The 23,319-nt window shown below is 46.5% G+C and overlaps 1 protein-coding gene across 3 annotated transcripts in view; it reads left to right on the top strand.

Annotated features, from left to right (window-relative positions):
* The first annotated feature begins 1,889 nt into the window (after positions 1–1,889).
* The window catches only part of ints15 (integrator complex subunit 15), an 86,950-nt gene continuing 65,520 nt past the window's right edge, over positions 1,890–23,319 (top strand). Inside the window, exons 1-5 of one of the 3 annotated variants that reach the window (XM_045695916.2) lie at positions 1,890–1,991; positions 4,226–4,292; positions 4,392–4,499; positions 5,067–5,181; positions 10,448–10,554. In XM_045695916.2, coding sequence (XP_045551872.1) covers positions 4,236–4,292; positions 4,392–4,499; positions 5,067–5,181; positions 10,448–10,554 — 387 coding nt within the window. In that variant the 5' untranslated portion in view covers positions 1,890–1,991; positions 4,226–4,235. Of the gene's footprint in view, positions 1,992–4,225; positions 4,348–4,391; positions 4,500–5,066; positions 5,182–10,447; positions 10,555–23,319 lie in introns of all 3 variants that reach the window. The other 2 variants (XM_045695917.2, XM_045695918.2) reach the window with 2 other exon arrangements.

Raw genomic sequence — 23,319 nt, 5'->3', positions numbered from 1 at the left:
TAGTCACTTCACCCCTACCTACTGTTTATTATCTATGCATAGTCACTTCACCCCTACCTACTGTTTATTATCTATGCATAGTCACTTCACCCCTACCTACTGTTTATTATCTATACATAGTCACTTCACCCCTACCTACTGTTTATTATCTATGCATAGTCACTTCACCCCTACCTACTGTTTATTATCTATGCATAGTCACTTCACCCCTACCTACTGTTTATTATCTATGCATAGTCACTTCACCCCTACCTACTGTTTATTATCTATGCATAGTCACTTCACCCCTACCTACTGTTTATTATCTATGCATAGTCACTTCACCCCTACCTACTGTTTATTATCTATGCATAGTCCCTTCACCCCTACCTACATGTACAAATTTCTCGACTAACCTGTCGCCCTGCACATCGACTTGGAACCGGTACCACCTGTATATAGCCACCACACTGACTCTGTACCGGTACCCCCTGTATATAGCCTCCACACTGACTCTGTACCGGTACCCCCTGTATGTAGCCTCCACACTGACTCGGTACCGGTACCCCCTGTATATAGTCTCGTTATTGTTATTTTATTGTGTTACTTTTTATAATTTTTTTTACTTTAGTTTATTTGGTAGGTATTTTCTTAACTCTTATTGAACTGCACTGTTGGTTAAGGGCTTGTAAGTAAGCAGTTCACAGTAAGGTCTACACTTGTTTTATTCGGCGCATGTGACAAATAAAGTTTGATTTGATTTATCTCCTCTCCTTATTCCTCTCAACTGAGAGCTAATTCCTAGCAAAAGATTCTCTCACCTATGAGAGGAGAGGAATAGAGAGGAGGAGAGAACTGTCCTCAAACTATTTGTGTGTATTGTCGTGAATTGTTAGATATTACGCAACATCTGCGTAAGGACCAATACAATTTGAATTGATTTTAGATAATCCCACATATCCATTTGGTTAAGCAGCTAGCAGCCTATTAGTTTCCACTAGAGGTAAAGTCAGTTAAAAGTAGAACTATCTGTCATCATACTCTGTGTGTTTTCTGGTTCAGTACCAACTAACATAACCAAACGTTGGATGCTGATAAACCTCATCAGAACCAAACGTTGGATGCCGAATAAACCTCATCAGAACAGAACCAAACGTTGGATGCCGATAAACCCCATCAGAACAGAACCAAACGTTGGATGCCGATAAACCCCATCAGAACAGAACCAAACATTGGATACCGATAAACCCCATCAGAACAGAACCAAACGTTGGATGCCGATAAACCCCATCAGAACAGAACCAAACGTTGGATACCGATAAACCTCATCAGAACAGAACCAAACGTTGAATACCGATAAACCCCATCAGAACATAAACAAACGTTGGATGCTGATAAACCCCATCAGAACAGAACCAAACGTTGGATACCGATAAACCCCATCAGAACAGAACCAAACGTTGGATACCGATAAACCTCATCAGAACAGAACCAAACGTTGGATACCGATAAACCCCATCAGAACAGAACCAAACGTTGGATGCCGATAAACCCCATCAGAACAGAACCAAACGTTGGATACCGATAAACCCCATCAGAACAGAACCAAACGTTGGATACCGATAAACCTCATCAGAACAGAACCAAACGTTGGATACCGATAAACCCCATCAGAACATAACCAAACGTTGGATGCCGATAAACCCCATCAGAACAGAACCAAACGTTGGATGCCGATAAACCCCATCAGAACATAAACAAAAGTTGGATGCTGATAAACCCCATCACAACATAATCAAATGTTGGATGCCGATAAACCCCATCAGAACAGAACAAAACGTTGGATGCCGATAAATACCATTGAAGAAGAAGAACAGAAACAAACGCGTTGTGACAGACAGGATACAGTTCTCCTCTCCTCCGCGGGCTGATTGTACTTCCTGGGCTTCCGTAGTTGAAAGTGTAAACAGCGGGGTAGGCGCCCTGTTGGTTTCAAATATCTCTCTTTCAGGGTAAGAAAGCGTTTATATATTAACTGCGTAACTCGTGTAGTTACACATACCCTTGTTACGTTGTAATATAGCAATCAACAGCAACATTAGCTTCTGGGATACAAACAAACCGAGCATAACTAGCCTCTTTCCGTGGTTTGCCCGTTAAGCAGCTAGCTAACGTTAGCTAACGTTAGGAACCGTTAGCCTCCTTCTGTGGTTTGCTTATTAGGCAGAGAGAGTATTGTAGTTTTGGGATATAACATGGGGAGTCTGTATATTGGTTGGTATGCCTTTTTGGGATGGCAGTAATGACTAGTTGCTTTACGTACCTCCATTATTTGGTGGTATGAGTGCCTTACCGAACGTATCTTCACATTATTAAGCTTGAATAGCTGGTCAACTACAAGTTGAATGGCTGCTTCCTGGGCATTAGGAAGGATCGCCATGTTCAACTTCTCCTGTAAGGCCAGATTCTGGTTCACTACACTAGCTAGCTCCCCTGAGTGACGGCTGTCAGATACACTAGGTAGCTAGCTCCCCCGAGTGACGGCTGTCAGATACACTAGGTAGCTAGCTCCCCCGAGTGACGGCTGTCAGATACACTAGGTAGCTAGCTCCCCCGAGTGACGGCTGTCAGATACACTAGGTAGCTAGCTCCCCCGAGTGACGGCTGTCAGATACACTAGGTAGCTAGCTCCCCCGAGTGACGGCTGTCAGATACACTAGCTAGCTAGCTCCCATGAGTGACGGCTGTCAGATACACTAGCTAGCTCCCCCGGGGGACGGCTGTCAGATACACTAGCTAGCTGGCTCCCCTGGGGGACGGCTGTCAGATACACTAGCTAGCTGGCTCCCCTGGGGGACGGCTGTCAGATACACTAGCTAGCTGGCTCCCCTGGGGGACGGCTGTCAGATACACTAGCTAGCTGGCTCCCCTGGGGGACGGCTGTCAGATACACTAGCTAGCTGGCTCCCCTGGGGGACGGCTGTCAGATACACTAGCTAGCTGGCTCCCCTGGGGGACGGCTGTCAGATACACTAGCTAGCTGGCTCCCCTGGGGGACGGCTGTCAGATACACTACGCTGGCTAACTCCCCTGGGGGACGGCTGTCAGATACACTAGCTAGCTGGCTCCCCTGAGTGACGGCTGTCAGATACACTAGCTAGCTGGCTCCCCTGGGGGACGGCTGTCAGATACACTACGCTGGCTAGCTCCCCTGGGGGACGGCTGTCAGATACGCTAGCTAGCTGGCTCCCCTGGGGGACGGCTGTCAGATACACTACGCTGGCTAACTCCCCTGAGTGACGGCTGTCAGATACACTAGCTAGCTGGCTCCCCTGGGGGACGGCTGTCAGATACACTACGCTGGCTAGCTCCCCTGAGTGACGGCTGTCAGATACGCTAGCTAGCTCCCCTGAGTGATGGCTGTCAGATACACTAGCTAGCTAGCTAAGTGCAGCAAGTGAAGTTTTAAAATTATTTTCCATTGAGTTTATCAATGCTAGGCTTTGCTATGTAAGATCATTCTGGCTTGTTTAATGGACCTGATGATGAGTGTATTACTGTGTGTGTTTCAGGGACCTGGTGATCAGTGTGTTACTGTGTGTGTTTCAGGGACCTGGTGATCAGTGTGTTACTGTGTGTGTGTTTCAGGGACCTGGTGATCAGTGTGTTACTGTGTGTGTGTTTCAGGGACCTGGTGATCAGTGTGTTACTGTGTGTGTGTTTCAGGGACCTGGTGATCAGTGTGTTACTGTGTGTGTTTCAGGGACCTGGTGATCAGTGTGTTACTGTGTGTGTTTCAGGGACCTGGTGATCAGTGTGTTACTGTCTGTGTTGTTTCAGGGACCTGGTGATCAGTGTGTTACTGTGTGTGTGTTTCAGGGACCTGGTGATCAGTGTGTTACTGTGTGTGTTTCAGGGACCTGGTGATCAGTGTGTTACTGTGTGTGTTTCAGGGACCTGGTGATCAGTGTGTTACTGTGTGTGTTTCAGGGACCTGGTGATCAGTGTGTGTTTCAGGGACCTGGTGATCAGTGTGTTACTGTCTGTGTTGTTTCAGGGACCTGGTGATCAGTGTGTTACTGTGTGTGTCTTTCAGGGACCTGGTGATCAGTGTGTTACTGTGTGTGTTTCAGGGACCTGGTGATCAGTGTGTTACTGTGTGTGTGTTTCAGGGACCTGGTGATCAGTGTGTTACTGTGTGTGTTTCAGGGACCTGGTGATCAGTGTGTTACTGTCTGTGTTTCAGGGACCTGGTGATGTGTGACATGCGTCAGTCGTTGCTACGTCGAGATGCGCTGAGCGCCGCTAAAGAGGTTCTGACCACGTCTGGATATTTATCCGTCTGCTATTGTGTTGTAATGATTATAGGTTAGTTGGAGGTAGCCCCGTTATTGGTTATTAATGTGTTTCAGGTGCTGTATCATCTGGACATCTACCTGTCTGGCCAGGTTCAGAATAGCCCCTCCCCCTCAGTGGACACCACCACTCTGGAACTGGTGGAGGAGTTTATACTGCACAGGGTACCACACACCATACACCATACAAACACACCATACACCATACACACACCACACATACACCACACACACACCAATACACCACACACACACCACACACACACCACACACACCACATACCATACACCATACACCACACACACCACAAACCATACACACACCACACACCACACACACACCACACACCATACACCACACACCAAACACCATACACCACATACACACCATACACCACACCATACCATACACACACCACACACACCATACACACCATACACACCACACACACCAAAAAAAATAAAAATAAATGTACACCACACACCATACACCATACACACACCATACACCACACACACACACACACACACATACACCACACACACTCTCTCAATGTTGTCTCTTTAGGTTGCCTTTATGTCCCGTCTCCATGGCTTCACAACTGTGTGTGTGTGTGTGTGTGTGTGTGTGTGTGTGTGTGTGTGTGTGTGTGTGTGTGTGTGTGTGTGTGTGTGTGTGTGTGTGTGTGTGTGTGTGTGTGTGTGTGTGTGTGTGTGTGTGTGTGTGTGTGAGAGGATGAGTGCCTTACAGGAACTGCAGCTGTTGGAGATCATGTGCAGCTGTTTCCAGGAACAGAGTCGAGACGCTGTGAGACAACTCATCTTCTCTGCTCTGTTCACTCTACAAGGTGATCTTTAACCCCAACTCATCTTCTCTGTTCACTCTACAAGGTGATCTTTAACCCCCAACTCATCTTCTCTGTTCACTCTACAAGGTGATCTTTAACCCCAATTCATCTTCTCTGTTCACTCTACATGGTGATCTTTAACCCCAACTCATCTTCTCTGCTCTGTTCACTCTACAAGGTGATCTTTAACCCCAACTCATCTTCTCTGCTCTGTTCACTCTACAAGGTGATCTTTAACCCCAACTCATCTTCTCTGTTCACTCTACAAGGTGATCTTTAACCCTAACTCATCTTCTCTGTTCACACTACAAGGTGATCTTTAACCCCAACTCATCTTCTCTGCTCTGCTCACTCTACAAGGTGATCTTTAACCCCAACTCATCTTCTCTGTTCACTCTTCAAGGTGATCTTTAACCACAACTCATCTCCTCTGTTCACTCTACAAGGTGATCTTTAACCCTAACTCATCTTCTCTGCTCCCAAAACTTAATATTAGATCAAAGGAACCTGAGTGAACAAATAACACAACAATTACGTACTTATTTCATTTATAATATATATTATATATTTAAAGTAGTTTGTGCAATCTTTAGCTTCCTGTAGTTGTTGATCAGGCCACCTTTAGCTGCAATGACTCCAACCAAATGCCTCCTGTAGTTGTTGATCAGGCCACCTTTAGCTGCAATGACTCCAACCAAACGCTTCCTGTAGTTGTTGAGACCCGTCTCGTCCAGTTAACTCCAGTCTGTAGTTGCTGAGACCCGTCTCGTCCAGTTAACTCCAGTCTGTAGGCGTTGAGACCCGTCTCGTCCAGTTAACTCCAGGGGGATGGTTTGATCTGGAGGTAAAGGGGAAGTCAGATGTTTTGAAAGGGGGGGATGGTTTGTTCTGGAGGTAAAGGGGGATGGTTTGATCTGGAGGTAAAGGGGAAGTCAGATGTAAATACTGGAGATCCAGAAGGTAAGAGCTGCGTTCATATTCAGTGGCCAAACAGGTGCTGTCAGATTACAGCATCATTTCTCTGACCATTTGGAACCATGTAAACAACACTAAATCATTTATAAGCCCTACCAGAGAGTCTGTTGTCATGTTTTTTTGTTGTAAATCCTTTATTACAGCAGAGACTAAACGGTCACATTCATTCGTGATGCACTTTACGAAATGGAACGGATTAGGCCTATTGGTTGTTTACTCTAATTATTTAATGGTCGCTTTATTTAATTTAGGGTTGGGGGTTAGGGTTTAGGGGTTAGGGTTTAGGGGTTAGGGTTTAGGGTTAGGGGTTAGGGGTAGGCTTTCACATCATGAGTGAGTCGTATACTGTGTGATGACATGAACCACTGAGTGATTAATACAGTAGCCTAAGTAAGTTACGGTATTTAGACTAAGCTCTATGGTGGTTATACAAGGCTGCTGTACTGTCTACTAATGATAATGACATGGTGGTTAAACAAGGCTGCTGTACTGTCTACTAATGATAATGACATGGTGGTTAAACAAGGCTGCTGTACTGTCTACTAATGATAATGACATTACTTATTATAATGATTATGGTTATTATAAATATACTTTTTTTTTTACAATTTGGAACAGTGTAAACAACACTAAATTAATTATAAATAAAACTGAGAATAGAAAGGTTCAGAACTTTTGTGAAGCATCGCAGCACAGTTGGGTAATATCTGGCAAATAGAAATCCAATATGGATGGTGTTCAGAGATAGATGGGAGGGGTTGGATGGAGCTGAAGGATGGGACTGGATGGAGCTGAAGGATGGGACTGGATGGTGTTCAGAGAGACAGATTTGAGGGGAGCTGAAGGATGGGACTGGATGGTATTCAGAGACAGATGGGAGGGGTTGAATGGAGCTGAAGGATGGGACTGGATGGAGCTGAAGGATGGGACTGGATGGTGTTGAGAGAGATGGGAGGGGTTGGATGGAGCTGAAGGATGGGACTGGATGGTGTTGAGAGACAGATGGGATTGGTTGAGGGGAGCTGAAGGATGGGACTGGATGGAGCTGAAGGATGGGACTGGATGGTGTTGAGCGACAGATGGGAGGGGTTGGATGGAGCTGAAGGATGGGACTGGATGGTGTTCAGAGAAACAGATGGGAGGGGTTGAGGGGAGCTGAAGGATGGGACTGGATGGAGCTGAAGGATGGGACTGGATGGTGCTGAAGGATGGGACTGGATGGTGTTGAGAGAGATGGGAGGGGTTGACGGGAGCTGAAGGATGGGACTAACAACAAGATAACAAATGTAAAACATACGGGGTCTGTAAAATGTATATAGGTTCAGAAATGTTGTGAAATAGCACAGTTATAAATATATGGTGGTTAGACATCAGAAATAAAACAAACTAAATATAACTGTTGTAAAATAGTTTGTGTCTAGTACAGTTGAAGTCGGAAGTTTAAATACACCTTAGCCAAATATATTTAAACTCAGTTTATCACTATTCCAGACATTTAATCCCAGTAAACATTCCCTGTTTTAGGTCAGTTAGGATCACCACTTTATTTTAATAATGTGAAATGTCAGAATAATATTAGAGGGAATGATTTATTTCAGCTTTTATTTCTTTCATCACATTCCCAATGGGTCAGAAGTTTACATACACTCAATTAGTATTTGGTAGCATTGCCTTTAAATTGTTTAACTTGGGTCAAACGTTTCGTGTAGCCTTCCACAAGCTTCCTACAATAAGTTGGGTGAATTTTGGCCCATTCCTCCTGACAGAGCTGGTGTAACTAAGTCAGGTTTGTAGGCCTCCTTGCTCGCACACGCTTTTTCAGTTCTGCCCACACATTTTCTATAGGATTGAGGTCAGGGCTTTTGATGGCCACTCCAATACTTTGACTTTGTTGTCCTTAAGCCATTTTGCCACAACTTTGGAAGTATGCTTGGGGTCATTGTCCATTTGGATGACCCATTTGCGACCAAGCTTTAACTTCCTGACTGTCTTGAGATGTTGCTTCAATATATCCACATAATGTTCCTCCTCATGATGCCATCTATTTTGTGAATTGCACCAGTCCCTCCTGCAGCAAAGCACCCCCACAACATGATGCTGCCACCCCCGTGCTTCACGGTTGGGATGGTGTTCTTCGGCTTGCAAGCCTCCCCCTTTTTCCTCCAAACATAACGATGGTCATTATGGCCAAACAGTTCAATTTTTTTGTTTCATCAGACCAGAGGACATTTCTCCAAAAAGTACGATCTTTGTCCCCATGTGCAGTTGCAAACTGTAGTCTGGCTTTTTTATGGCGGTTTTGGAGCAGTGGCTTCTTCCTTGCTGAGCGGCCTTTCAGGTTATGTCGATATAGGACTCGTTTTACTGTGGATATAGATACTTTTGTACCTGTTTCCTCCAGCATCTTCACAAGGTCCTTTGCTGTTCTGGGATTGATTTTCACTTTTCGCACCAAAGTACGTTCATCTCTAGGAGACAGAACACGTCTCCTTCCTATGACGGCAGAGTGGTCCCATGGTGTTTATACTTGCGTACTATTGTTTGTACAGATGGACGTGGTACCTTCAGGCGTTTGGAAATTGCTCCCAAGGATGAACCAGACTTGTGGAGGTCTACAATTTTTTTCCTGAGGTCTTGGCTGATTTCTTTTGATTTTCCCATGATGTCAAGCAAAGAGGTACTGAGTTTGAAGGTAGGCCTTGAAATACATCCACAGGTACACCTCCAATTGACTCAAATGATGTCAATTAGCCTATCAGAAGCTTCTAAAGCATGACATCATTTTCTGGAATTTTCCAAACGGTATAAAAGCAACTTAGTGTATGTAAACGTCTGACCCACTGGAATTGTGATACAGTGAAATAATCTGTCTGTAAACAATTGTTGGAGAAATGACTTGTGTCATGCACAAAGTAGATGTCCTAACCGACTTGCCAAAAACTATACTTTGTTAACAAGAAATTTGTGGAGTGGTTGAAAAAAATGAGTTTTAATGACTCCAACCTAAGTGGATGTAAACTTCCGATTTCAACTGTATATATCAGCTGGAAGTAGAAGCCTAAGTGTTATTGTTTATTAGTTTACTCCAATTGGTGGTGGGGTTAGGGGTTAGGGGTTGGGGTTAGGGGAATAATAAAGGTACATTATAAAAGTGTGTATGTGTATATTTTATTTATTTAACCCCAAAATATATGGAGGATTGGAAATGACATTTACATTTATGGAAGCAACAATCTATCTGCAATATTAAAGCTGACCTATCCCCTTAACAAAATTATAATAATCATGAATAAATAATACGGAGGCTGGTTTAACCACCAGAAACGTGTAAAGCCTTTTATTACAGCAAAGATATTAAAAACAGCTGAATTTGTGAAGTTGTTGCGTGAGGCTTGGTGCTCACAGATTCAGTCGGCTATTAAACAAACAGTAGCCTGTCTTATTTTTGTAGATATCCTGATCACAACGGTAGCCTGTGTTATTTCTGTAGATATCCTGATCACAATGGTAGCCTGTGTTATTTCTGTAAATATCCTGATCACAACGGTAGCCTGTGTTATTTCTGTAGATATCCTGATCACAACGGTACCCTGTGTTATTTCTGTAGATATCCTGATCACAACGGTACCCTGTGTTATTTCTGTAGATATCCTGATCACAACGATAGCCTGTGTTATTTCTGTAGATATCCTGATCACAACGATAGCCTGTGTTATTTCTGTAGATATCCTGATCACAACGGTAGCCTGTGTTATTTCTGTAGATATCCTGATCACAACTGTAGCCTGTGTTATTTCTGTAGATATCCTGATCACAACGGTAGCCTGTGTTATTTCTGTAGATATCCTGATCACAACAGGCAACGGCAGCCTGTCTTATTTCTGTAGATATCCTGATCACAACAGTAGCCTGTCTTATTTCTGTAGATATCCTGATCACAACAGGCAACGGCAGCCTGTCTTATTTCTGTAGATATCCTGATCACAACAGGCAACAGTCTCAAAGATTTTACAGTTACCCTTCACATGAGGGAATTAGTCAGTTTAAATACATTCATTAGGCCCTTATCTATAGATTTCACATGACTGGGAATACAGATATGCATCTGTTGGTCACGGATTCCTTAAAAAGATGGGCTTCACAGTGGGCCTCTGTGTGTGTGTTCAGTGTGTGTGTTTCTTCAGTGTGTGTGTGTCTCTTCAGTGTGTGTGTGTGTGTGTCTTGTGTGTGTTTTTATCTTTGTGTTCAAGTTTTATTGAATCTGTGTTTTTCTTCTTCTTCTGTCGCCAAGGTAACCAGGCTGACGAGAGTCGCATGGCGTTGCTAGGCAAGCTAGTCTCCATGGCAATCGCTGTGGGCAGGGTCCCCATCCTGGAGTGTGCTGCTACCTGGTTACAGGTTCGAACACACACACACCTTCACTTTCCGTGGACAGGTCTGGTCTATGGAGTGATTTAGGTATAGGTTATCAATAACACACACCTTCACTTACCGTGGACAGGACTGGTCTATGGAGTGATTTAGGTATAGGTTATCAATAACACACACCTTCACTTACGGTGGACAGGACTGGTCTATGGAGGGATTTAGGTATAGGTTATCAATAACACACCTTGACTTACCGTGGACAGGACTGGTCTATGGAGTGATTTAGGTATAGGTTATCAATAACACACCTTCACTTACCGTGGACTGGTCTATGGAGTGATTTAGGTATAGGTTATCAATAACACACCTTCACTTACCGTGGACAGGACTGGTCTATGGAGTGATTTAGGTATAGGTTATCAATAACACACCTTCACTTACCGTGGACAGGACTATGGAGTGATTTAGGTATAGGTTATCAATAACACACCTTCACTTACCGTGGACAGGACTATGGAGTGATTTAGGTATAGGTTATCAATAACATACACCTTCACTTACTGTGGACAGGACTGGTCTGAGTGATTTAGGTATAGGTAAATAATAATAGCATTCATTATCTGTTTATCAAGTTTACAAACTAGCATTTGAAGTTGACCAAAGTTTGTATATATTTACCTTCTCAGATGCATTCAGGTTCAGTTCTCTAAATTCAGATTCCAAACCAGAGACTACATCCTGGTAGAGGTAAACGGTAGCTAGCATCAGAGACTACAACCTGGTAGAGGTAAACGGTAGCTAGCACCAGAGACTACATCCTGGTAGAGGTAAACAGTAGCTAGCACCAGAGACTACATCCTGTTAAACAGTAGTTAGCACCAGAGATTACATCCTGGTAGAGGTAAACGGTAGCTAGCACCAGAGACTACATCCTGGTAGAGGTAAACAGTAGCTAGCACCAGAGACTACATCCTGGTAGAGGTAAACAGTAGCTAGCACCAGAGACTACATCCTGTTAAACAGTAGTTAGCACCAGAGATTACATCCTGGTAGAGGTAAACGGTAGCTAGCACCAGAGACTACATCCTGGTAGAGGTAAACAGTAGCTAGCACCAGAGACTACATCCTGGTAGAGGTAAACAGTAGCTAGCACCAGAGACTACATCCTGGTAAACAGTAGCTAGCACCAGAGACTACATCCTGGTAAACAGTAGCTAGCACCAGAGACTACATCCTGGTAAACAGTAGCTAGCACCAGAGACTACATCCTGGTAAACAGTAGCTAGCACCAGAGACTACATCCTGGTAGAGGTAAACCGTAGCTAGCACCAGAGACTACATCCTGGTAGAGGTAAACCGTAGCTGGAACCAGAGACTACATCCTACTAGAGGTAAACCGTAGCTGGCACCAGAGACTACATCCTGGTAGAGGTAAACGGTAGCTAGCACCAGAGACTACATCCTGGTAGAGGTAAACCGTAGCTGGCACCAGAGACTACATCCTGGTAGAGGTAAACCGTAGCTGGCACCATAGACTACATCCTGTTAGAGGTAAATGGTAGCTAGCACCAGAGACTACATCCTGGTAAACAGTAGCTAGCACCAGAGACTACATCCTGGTAGATGTAAACGGTAGCTAGCACCAGAGACTACATCCTGGTAGAGGTAAACAGTAGCTAGCACCAGAGACTACATCCTGGTAAACAGTAGCTAGCACCAGAGACTACATCCTGGTAAACAGTAGCTAGCACCAGAGACTACATCCTGGTAAACAGTAGCTAGCACCAGAGACTACATCCTGGTAAACAGTAGCTAGCACCAGAGACTACATCCTGGTAGAGTAAACAGTAGCTAGCACCAGAGACTACATCCTGGTAGAGGTAAACAGTAGCTAGCACCAGAGATTACATCCTGGTAGAGGTAAACAGTAGCTAGCACCAGAGACTACATCCTGGTAGAGGTAAACCGTAGCTGGCACCAGAGACTACATCCTGGTAGAGGTAAACAGTAGCTGGCACCAGAGACTACATCCTGGTAGAGGTAAACAGTAGCTAGCACCAGAGACTACATCCTGGTAGAGGTAAACAGTAGCTAGCACCAGAGACTACATCCTGGTAAACAGTCGCTAGCACCAGAGACTACATCCTGGTAGAGGTAAACCGTAGCTGGCACCAGAGACTACATCCTGGTAGAGGTAAACCGTAGCTGGCACCAGAGACTACATCCTGGTAGATGTAAACCGTAGCTGGCACCAGAGACTACATCCTGGTAGAGGAAAACCGTAGCTGGCACCAGAGACTACATCCTGGTAGAGGTAAACCGTAGCTGGCACCAGAGACTACATCCTGGTAGAGGTAAACAGTAGCTAGCACCAGAGACTACATCCTGGTAAACAGTAGCTAGCACCAGAGTCTACATCCTGGTAGAGGTAAACCGTAGCTAGCACCAGAGACTACATCCTGGTCGAGGTAAACCGTTGCTAGCACCAGATATTACATCCTGGTAGAGGTAAACCGTAGCTAGCACCAGAGACTACATCCTGGTAGAGGTAAACCGTAGCTAGCACCAGAGACTACATCCTGTTAGAGGTAAACAGTAGCTGGCACCAGAGACTAAATCCTGGTAGAGGTAAACCGTAGCTGGCACCATAGACTACATCCTGGTAGAGGTAAACAGTAGCTGGCACCAGAGACTACATCCTGGTAGAGGTAAACGGTAGCTAGCACCAGAGACTACATCCTGGTAAACAGTAGCTAGCACCAGAGACTACATCCTGGTAGATGTAAACGGTAGCTAGCACCAGAGACTACATCCTGGTAGAGGTAAACAGTAGCTAGCACCAGAGACTAAATCCTGGTAGAGGTAAACCGTAGCTAGCACCAGAGACTACATCCTGGTAGAGGTAAACAGTAGCTGGCACCAGAGACTAAATCCTGGTAGAGGTAAACCGTAGCTGGCACCAGAGACTACATCCTGGTAGAGGTAAACAGTAGCTGGCACCAGAGACTACATCCTGGTAGAGGTAAACGGTAGCTAGCACCAGAGACTACATCCTGGTAGAGGTAAACAGTAGCTAGCACCAGAGACTACATCCTGGTAAACAGTAGCTAGCACCAGAGACTACATCCTGGTAAACAGTAGCTAGCACCAGAGACTACATCCTGGTAAACAGTAGCTAGCACCAGAGACTACATCCTGGTAGAGGTAAACCGTAGCTAGCACCAGAGACTACATCCTGGTAGAGGTAAACAGTAGCTAGCACCAGAGACTACATCCTGTTAAACAGTAGCTAGCACCAGAGACTACATCCTGGTAAACAGTAGCTAGCACCAGAGACTACATCCTGGTAGAGGTAAACCGTAGCTAGCACCAGAGACTACATCCTGGTAGAGGTAAACCGTAGCTAGCACCAGAGACTACATCCTGGTAGAGGTAAACCGTAGCTGGCACCAGAGACTACATCCTGGTAGAGGTAAACAGTAGCTGGCACCAGAGACTACATCCTGGTAGAGGTAAACAGTAGCTAGCACCAGAGACTACATCCTGGTAGAGGTAAACAGTAGCTAGCACCAGAGACTACATCCTGGTAAACAGTAGCTAGCACCAGAGACTACATCCTGGTAGAGGTAAACAGTAGCTGGCACCAGAGACTACATCCTGGTAAACAGTAGCTAGCACCAGAGACTACATCCTGGTAAACAGTAGCTAGCACCAGAGACTACATCCTGGTAGAGGTAAACCGTAGCTAGCACCAGAGACTACATCCTGGTAGAGGTAAACCGTAGCTGGCACCAGAGACTACATCCTGGTAGAGGTAAACAGTAGCTAGCACCAGAGACTACATCCTGGTAGAGGTAAACAGTAGCTAGCACCAGAGACTACATCCTGGTAGAGGTAAACAGTAGCTAGCACCAGAGACTACATCCTGGTAGAGGTAAACGGTAGCTAGCACCAGAGACTACATCCTGGTAGAGGTAAACAGTAGCTAGCACCAGAGACTACATCCTGGTAGAGGTAAACAGTAGCTAGCACCAGAGATTACATCCTGGTAGAGGTAAACAGTAGCTAGCACCAGAGACTACATCCTGGTAGAGGTAAACAGTAGCTAGCACCAGAGACTACATCCTGGTAGAGGTAAACAGTAGCTAGCACCAGAGACTACATCCTGGTAGAGGTAAACAGTAGCTAGCACCAGAGACTACATCCTGGTAGAGGTAAACCGTAGCTAGCACCAGAGACTACATCCTGGTAGAGGTAAACAGTAGCTAGCACCAGAGACTACATCCTGGTAGAGGTAAACCGTAGCTAGCACCAGAGACTACATCCTGGTAGAGGTAAACAGTAGCTAGCACCAGAGACTACATCCTGGTAGAGGTAAACAGTAGCTGGCACCAGAGACTACATCCTGGTAGAGGTAAACCGTAGCTGGCACCAGAGACTACATCCTGGTAGAGGTAAACAGTAGCTGGCACCAGAGACTACATCCTGGTAGAGGTAAACAGTAGCTAGCACCAGAGACTACATCCTGGTAGAGGTAACACCGTAGCTAGCACCAGAGACTACATCCTGGTAGAGGTAAACCGTAGCTGGCACCAGAGACTACATCCTGGTAGAGGTAAACCGTAGCTGGCACCAGAGACTACATCCTGGTAGAGGAAAACCGTAGCTGGCACCAGAGACTACATCCTGGTAGAGGTAAACCGTAGCTGGCACTAGAGACTACATCCTGGTAGAGGTAAACAGTAGCTAGCACCAGAGACTACATCCTGGTAAACAGTAGCTAGCACCAGAGACTACATCCTGGTAAACAGTAGCTAGCACCAGAGTCTACATCCTGGTAGAGGTAAACCGTAGCTAGCACCAGAGACTACATCCTGGTAGAGGTAAACCGTAGCTAGCACCAGATACTACATCCTGGTAGAGGTACACCGTAGCTGGCACCAGAGACTACATCCTGGTAGAGGTAAACAGTAGCTAGCACCAGAGACTACATCCTGGTAGAGGTAAACAGTAGCTAGCACCAGAGACTACATCCTGGTAGAGGTAAACGGTAGCTAGCACCAGAGACTACATCCTGGTAGAGGTAAACGGTAGCTAGCACCAGAGACTACATCCTGGTAGAGGTAAACAGTAGCTAGCACCAGAGACTACATCCTGGTAAACAGTAGCTAGCACCAGAGACTACATCCTGGTAAACAGTAGCTAGCACCAGAGACTACATCCTGGTAAACAGTAGCTAGCACCAGAGACTACATCCTGGTAGATGTAAACGGTAGCTAGCACCAGAGACTACATCCTGGTAGAGGTAAACAGTAGCTAGCACCAGAGATTACATCCTGGTAGAGGTAAACAGTAGCTAGCACCAGAGATTACATCCTGGTAGAGGTAAACAGTAGCTGGCACCAGGGACTACATCCTGGTAGAGGTAAACCGTAGCTGGCACCAGAGACTACATCCTGGTAGAGGTAAACAGTAGCTAGCACCAGAGACTACATCCTGGTAGAGGTAAACAGTAGCTAGCACCAGAGACTACATCCTGGTAAACAGTAGCTAGCACCAGAGACTACATCCTGGTAGAGGTAAACAGTAGCTAGCACCAGAGACTACATCCTGGTAGAGGTAAACCGTAGCTGGCACCAGAGACTACATCCTGGTAGATGTAAACCGTAGCTGGCACCAGAGACTACATCCTGGTAGAGGAAAACCGTAGCTGGCACCAGAGACTACATCCTGGTAGAGGTAAACCGTAGCTGGCACCAGAGACTACATCCTGGTAGAGGTAAACAGTAGCTAGCACCAGAGACTACATCCTGGTAAACAGTAGCTAGCACCAGAGACTACATCCTGGTAAACAGTAGCTAGCACCAGAGTCTACATCCTGGTAGAGGTAAACCGTAGCTAGCACCAGAGACTACATCCTGGTAGAGGTAAACCGTAGCTAGCACCAGATACTACATCCTGGTAGAGGTAAACCGTAGCTAGCACCAGAGACTACATCCTGGTAGAGGTAAACCGTAGCTAGGGCATGAGACTACATCCTGGTAAACAGCAGCTAGCACCAGAGACTACATCCTGGTAAACAGTAGCTAGCACCAGAGACTACATCCTGGTAAACAGTAGCTAGCACCAGAGACTACATCCTGGTAGAGGTAAACGGTAGCTAGCACCAGAGACTACATCCTGGTAGAGGTAAACAGTAGCTAGCACCAGAGATTACATCCTGGTAGAGGTAAACAGTAGCTGGCACCAGAGACTACATCCTGGTAGAGGTAAACCGTAGCTGGCACCAGAGACTACATCCTGGTAGAGGTAAACAGTAGCTGGCACCAGAGACTACATCCTGGTAGAGGTAAACAGTAGCTAGCACCAGAGACTACATCCTGGTAGAGGTAAACAGTAGCTAGCACCAGAGACTACATCCTGGTAAACAGTAGCTAGCACCAGAGACTACATCCTGGTAGAGGTAAACCGTAGCTGGCACCAGAGACTACATCCTGGTAGAGGTAAACCGTAGCTGGCACCAGAGACTACATCCTGGTAGAGGTAAACCGTAGCTGGCACCAGAGACTACATCCTGGTAGAGGTAAACCGTAGCTGGCACCAGAGACTACATCCTGGTAGAGGTAAACCGTAGCTGGCACCAGAGACTACATCCTGGTAGAGGTAAACAGTAGCTAGCACCAGAGACTACATCCTGGTAAACAGTAGCTAGCACCAGAGACTACATCCTGGTAAACAGTAGCTAGCACCAGAGACTACATCCTGGTAGAGGTAAACCGTAGCTAGCACCAGAGACTACATCCTGGTAGAGGTAAACCGTAGCTAGCACCAGAGACTACATCCTGGTAGAGGTAAACCGTAGCTAGCACCAGAGACTACATCCTGGTAGAGGTAAACAGTAGCTGGCACCAGAGACTACATCCTGGTAGAGGTAAACCGTAGCTGGCACCAGAGACTACATCCTGGTAGAGGTAAACAGTAGCTGGCACCAGAGACTACATCCTGGTAGAGGTAAACAGTAGCTAGCACCAGAGACTACATCCTGGTAGAGGTAAACAGTAGCTAGCACCAGAGACTACATCCTGGTAGAGGTAAACAGTAGCTAGCACCAGAGACTACATCCTGGTAAACAGTAGCTAGCACCAGAGACTACATCCTGGTAAACAGTAGCTAGCACCAGAGACTACATCCTGGTAGAGGTAAACCGTAGCTAGCACCAGAGACTACATCCTGGTAGAGGTAAACCGTAGCTGGCACCAGAGACTACATCCTGGTAGAGGTAAACCGTAGCTGGCACCAGAGACTACATCCTGGTAGAGGTAAACAGTAGCTAGCACCAGAGACTACATCCTGGTAGAGGTAAACAGTAGCTAGCACCAGAGACTACATCCTGGTAAACAGTAGCTAGCACCAGAGACTACATCCTGGTAGAGGTAAACAGTAGCTAGCACCAGAGACTACATCCTGGTAGAGGTAAACAGTAGCTAGCACCAGAGACTACATCCTGGTAAACAGTAGCTAGCACCAGAGACTACATCCTGGTAGAGGTAAACAGTAGCTAGCACCAGAGACTACATCCTGGTAGAGGTAAACAGTAGCTGGCACCAGAGACTACATCCTGGTAGAGGTAAACCGTAGCTAGCACCAGAGACTACATCCTGGTAGAGGTAAACAGTAGCTAGCACCAGAGACTACATCCTGGTAGAGGTAAACAGTAGCTAGCACCAGAGACTACATCCTGGTAGAGGTAAACAGTAGCTAGCACCAGAGACTACATCCTGGTAGAGGTAAACAGTAGCTAGCACCAGAGACTACATCCTGGTAGAGGTAAACAGTAGCTAGCACCAGAGACTACATCCTGGTAGAGGTAAACAGTAGCTAGCACCAGAGACTACATCCTGGTAGAGGTAAACCGTAGCTAGCACCAGAGACTACATCCTGGTAGAGGTAAACCGTAGCTGGCACCAGAGACTACATCCTGGTAGAGGTAAACAGTAGCTGGCACCAGAGACTACATCCTGGTAGAGGTAAACAGTAGCTAGCACCAGAGACTACATCCTGGTAGAGGTAAACGGTAGCTAGCACCAGAGACTACATCCTGGTAGAGGTAAACAGTAGCTAGCACCAGAGACTACATCCTGGTAAACAGTAGCTAGCACCAGAGACTACATCCTGGTAGAGGTAAACGGTAGCTAGCACCAGAGACTACATCCTGGTAGAGGTAAACAGTAGCTAGCACCAGAGACTACATCCTGGTAGAGGTAAACAGTAGCTAGCACCAGAGACTACATCCTGGTAGAGGTAAACAGTAGCTAGCACCAGAGACTACATCCTGGTAGAGGTAAACAGTAGCTAGCACCAGAGACTACATCCTGGTAAACAGTAGCTAGCACCAGAGACTACATCCTGGTAAACAGTAGCTAGCACCAGAGACTACATCCTGGTAGAGGTAAACCGTAGCTAGCACCAGAGACTACATCCTGGTAGAGGTAAACCGTAGCTGGCACCAGAGACTACATCCTGGTAGAGGTAAACCGTAGCTGGCACCAGAGACTACATCCTGGTAGAGGAAAACCGTAGCTGGCACCAGAGACTACATCCTGGTAGAGGTAAACCGTAGCTGGCACCAGAGACTACATCCTGGTAGAGGTAAACAGTAGCTAGCACCAGAGACTACATCCTGGTAAACAGTAGCTAGCACCAGAGACTACATCCTGGTAGAGGTAAACAGTAGCTAGCACCAGAGACTACATCCTGGTAGAGGTAAACCGTAGCTAGCACCAGAGACTACATCCTGGTAGAGGTAAACCGTAGCTAGCACCAGAGACTACATCCTGGTAGAGGTAAACCGTAGCTGGCACCAGAGACTACATCCTGGTAGAGGTAAACAGTAGCTAGCACCAGAGACTACATCCTGGTAGAGGTAAACGGTAGCTAGCACCAGAGACTACATCCTGGTAGAGGTAAACGGTAGCTAGCACCAGAGACTACATCCTGGTAGAGGTAAACAGTAGCTAGCACCAGAGACTACATCCTGGTAAACAGTAGCTAGCACCAGAGACTACATCCTGGTAGAGGTAAACGGTAGCTAGCACCAGAGACTACATCCTGGTAGAGGTAAACAGTAGCTAGCACCAGAGACTACATCCTGGTAAACAGTAGCTAGCACCAGAGACTACATCCTGGTAGATGTAAACAGTAGCTAGCACCAGAGACTACATCCTGGTAGAGGTAAACAGTAGCTAGCACCAGAGACTACATCCTGGTAGAGGTAAACCGTAGCTAGCACCAGAGACTACATCCTGGTAGAGGTAAACAGTAGCTAGCACCAGAGACTACATCCTGGTAGAGGTAAACAGTAGCTAGCACCAGAGACTACATCCTGGTAGAGGTAAACGGTAGCTAGCACCAGAGACTACATCCTGGTAGAGGTAAACAGTAGCTAGCACCAGAGACTACATCCTGGTAGAGGTAAACAGTAGCTAGCACCAGAGACTACATCCTGGTAAACAGTAGCTAGCACCAGAGACTACATCCTGGTAGAGGTAAACCGTAGCTGGCACCAGAGACTACATCCTGGTAGAGGTAAACCGTAGCTGGCACCAGAGACTACATCCTGGTAGAGGTAAACCGTAGCTGGCACCAGAGACTACATCCTGGTAGAGGTAAACAGTAGCTGGCACCAGAGACTACATCCTGGTAGAGGTAAACAGTAGCTAGCACCAGAGACTACATCCTGGTAGAGGTAAACCGTAGCTGGCACCAGAGACTACATCCTGGTAGAGGTAAACAGTAGCTAGCACCAGAGACTACATCCTGGTAGAGGTAAACAGTAGCTAGCACCAGAGACTACATCCTGGTAGAGGTAAACCGTAGCTAGCACCAGAGACTACATCCTGGTAGAGGTAAACAGTAGCTAGCACCAGAGACTACATCCTGGTAGAGGTAAACAGTAGCTAGCACCAGAGACTACATCCTGGTAGAGGTAAACAGTAGCTAGCACCAGAGACTACATCCTGGTAAACAGTAGCTAGCACCAGAGACTACATCCTGGTAAACAGTAGCTAGCACCAGAGACTACATCCTGGTAGAGGAACCGTAGCTGGCACCAGAGACTACATCCTGGTAGAGGTAAACCGTAGCTGGCACCAGAGACTACATCCTGGTAGAGGTAAACAGTAGCTGGCACCAGAGACTACAGAGGTAAACGTAGCTGCACCAGAGATACATCCTGGTAGAGGTAAACAGTAGCTAGCACCAGAGACTACATCCTGGTAGAGGTAAACAGTAGCTAGCACCAGAGACTACATCCTGGTAACCAGAGACTACATCCTGGTAAACAGTAGCTAGCACCAGAGTCTACATCCTGGTAGAGGTAAACCGTAGCTAGCACCAGAGTCTACATCCTGGTAGAGGTAAACCGTAGCTAGCACCAGATACTACATCCTGGTAGAGGTACACCGTAGCTGGCACCAGAGACTACATCCTGGTAGAGGTAAACAGTAGCTAGCACCAGAGACTACATCCTGGTAGAGGTAAACAGTAGCTAGCACCAGAGACTACATCCTGGTAGAGGTAAACGGTAGCTAGCACCAGAGACTACATCCTGGTAGAGGTAAACGGTAGCTAGCACCAGAGACTACATCCTGGTAGAGGTAAACAGTAGCTAGCACCAGAGACTACATCCTGGTAAACAGTAGCTAGCACCAGAGACTACATCCTGGTAAACAGTAGCTAGCACCAGAGACTACATCCTGGTAGATGTAAACAGTAGCTAGCACCAGAGACTACATCCTGGTAGAGGTAAACGGTAGCTAGCACCAGAGACTACATCCTGGTAGAGGTAAACAGTAGCTAGCACCAGAGACTACATCCTGGTAGAGGTAAACCGTAGCTGGCACCAGGGACTACATCCTGGTAGAGGTAAACCGTAGCTGGCACCAGAGACTACATCCTGGTAGAGGTAAACAGTAGCTAGCACCAGAGACTACATCCTGGTAGAGGTAAACAGTAGCTAGCACCAGAGACTACATCCTGGTAAACAGTAGCTAGCACCAGAGACTACATCCTGGTAGAGGTAAACCGTAGCTGGCACCAGAGACTACATCCTGGTAGAGGAAAACCGTAGCTGGCACCAGAGACTACATCCTGGTAGAGGTAAACCGTAGCTGGCACTAGAGACTACATCCTGGTAGAGGTAAACAGTAGCTAGCACCAGAGACTACATCCTGGTAAACAGTAGCTATCACCAGAGACTACATCCTGGTAAACAGTAGCTAGCACCAGAGTCTACATCCTGGTAGAGGTAAACCGTAGCTAGCACCAGAGACTACATCCTGGTAGAGGTAAACCGTAGCCAGCACCAGATACTACATCCTGGTAGAGGTAAACCGTAGCTAGCACCAGAGACTACATCCTGGTAGAGGTAAACCGTAGCTAGCACCATAGACTACATCCTGTTAGAGGTAAACGGTAGCTAGCACCAGAGACTACATCCTGGTAGATGTAAACGGTAGCTAGCACCAGAGACTACATCCTGGTAGAGGTAAACAGTAGCTAGCACCAGAGATTACATCCTGGTAGAGGTAAACAGTAGCTAGCACCAGAGATTACATCCTGGTAGAGGTAAACAGTAGCTGGCACCAGGGACTACATCCTGGTAGAGGTAAACAGTAGCTAGCACCAGAGACTACATCCTGGTAGAGGTAAACAGTAGCTAGCACCAGAGACTACATCCTGGTAAACAGTAGCTAGCACCAGAGACTACATCCTGGTAGAGGTAAACCGTAGCTGGCACCAGAGACTACATCCTGGTAGAGGAAAACCGTAGCTGGCACCAGAGACTACATCCTGGTAGAGGTAAACCGTTGCTGGCACTAGAAACTACATCCTGGTAGAGGTAAACAGTAGCTAGCACCAGAGACTACATCCTGGTAGAGGTAAACAGTAGCTAGCACCAGAGATTACATCCTGGTAGAGGTAAACCGTAGCTGGCACCAGAGACTACATCCTGGTAGAGGTAAACAGTAGCTGGCACCAGAGACTACATCCTGGTAGAGGTAAACAGTAGCTAGCACCAGAGACTACATCCTGGTAGAGGTAAACAGTAGCTAGCACCAGAGACTACATCCTGGTAAACAGTAGCTAGCACCAGAGACTACATCCTGGTAGAGGTAAACCGTAGCTGGCACCAGAGACTACATCCTGGTAGAGGAAAACCGTAGCTGGCACCAGAGACTACATCCTGGTAGAGGTAAACCGTAGCTGGCACTAGAGACTACATCCTGGTAGAGGTAAACAGTAGCTAGCACCAGAGACTACATCCTGGTAAACAGTAGCTAGCACCAGAGACTACATCCTGGTAAACAGTAGCTAGCACCAGAGTCTACATCCTGGTAGAGGTAAACCGTAGCTAGCACCAGAGTCTACATCCTGGTAGAGGTAAACCGTAGCTAGCACCAGATACTACATCCTGGTAGAGGTACACCGTAGCTGGCACCAGAGACTACATCCTGGTAGAGGTAAACAGTAGCTAGCACCAGAGACTACATCCTGGTAGAGGTAAACAGTAGCTAGCACCAGAGACTACATCCTGGTAGAGGTAAACGGTAGCTAGCACCAGAGACTACATCCTGGTAGAGGTAAACGGTAGCTAGCACCAGAGACTACATCCTGGTAGAGGTAAACAGTAGCTAGCACCAGAGACTACATCCTGGTAAACAGTAGCTAGCACCAGAGACTACATCCTGGTAAACAGTAGCTAGCACCAGAGATTACATCCTGGTAGATGTAAAC

The sequence above is a fragment of the Salmo salar genome, chromosome 15 (genome assembly GCF_965601325.2).
Source record: "Salmo salar chromosome 15, fSalSal1, whole genome shotgun sequence".
Classification (NCBI taxonomy): Eukaryota; Metazoa; Chordata; class Actinopteri; order Salmoniformes; family Salmonidae; genus Salmo; species Salmo salar.
This window is presented reverse-complemented; position numbering and strand designations above follow the sequence as displayed.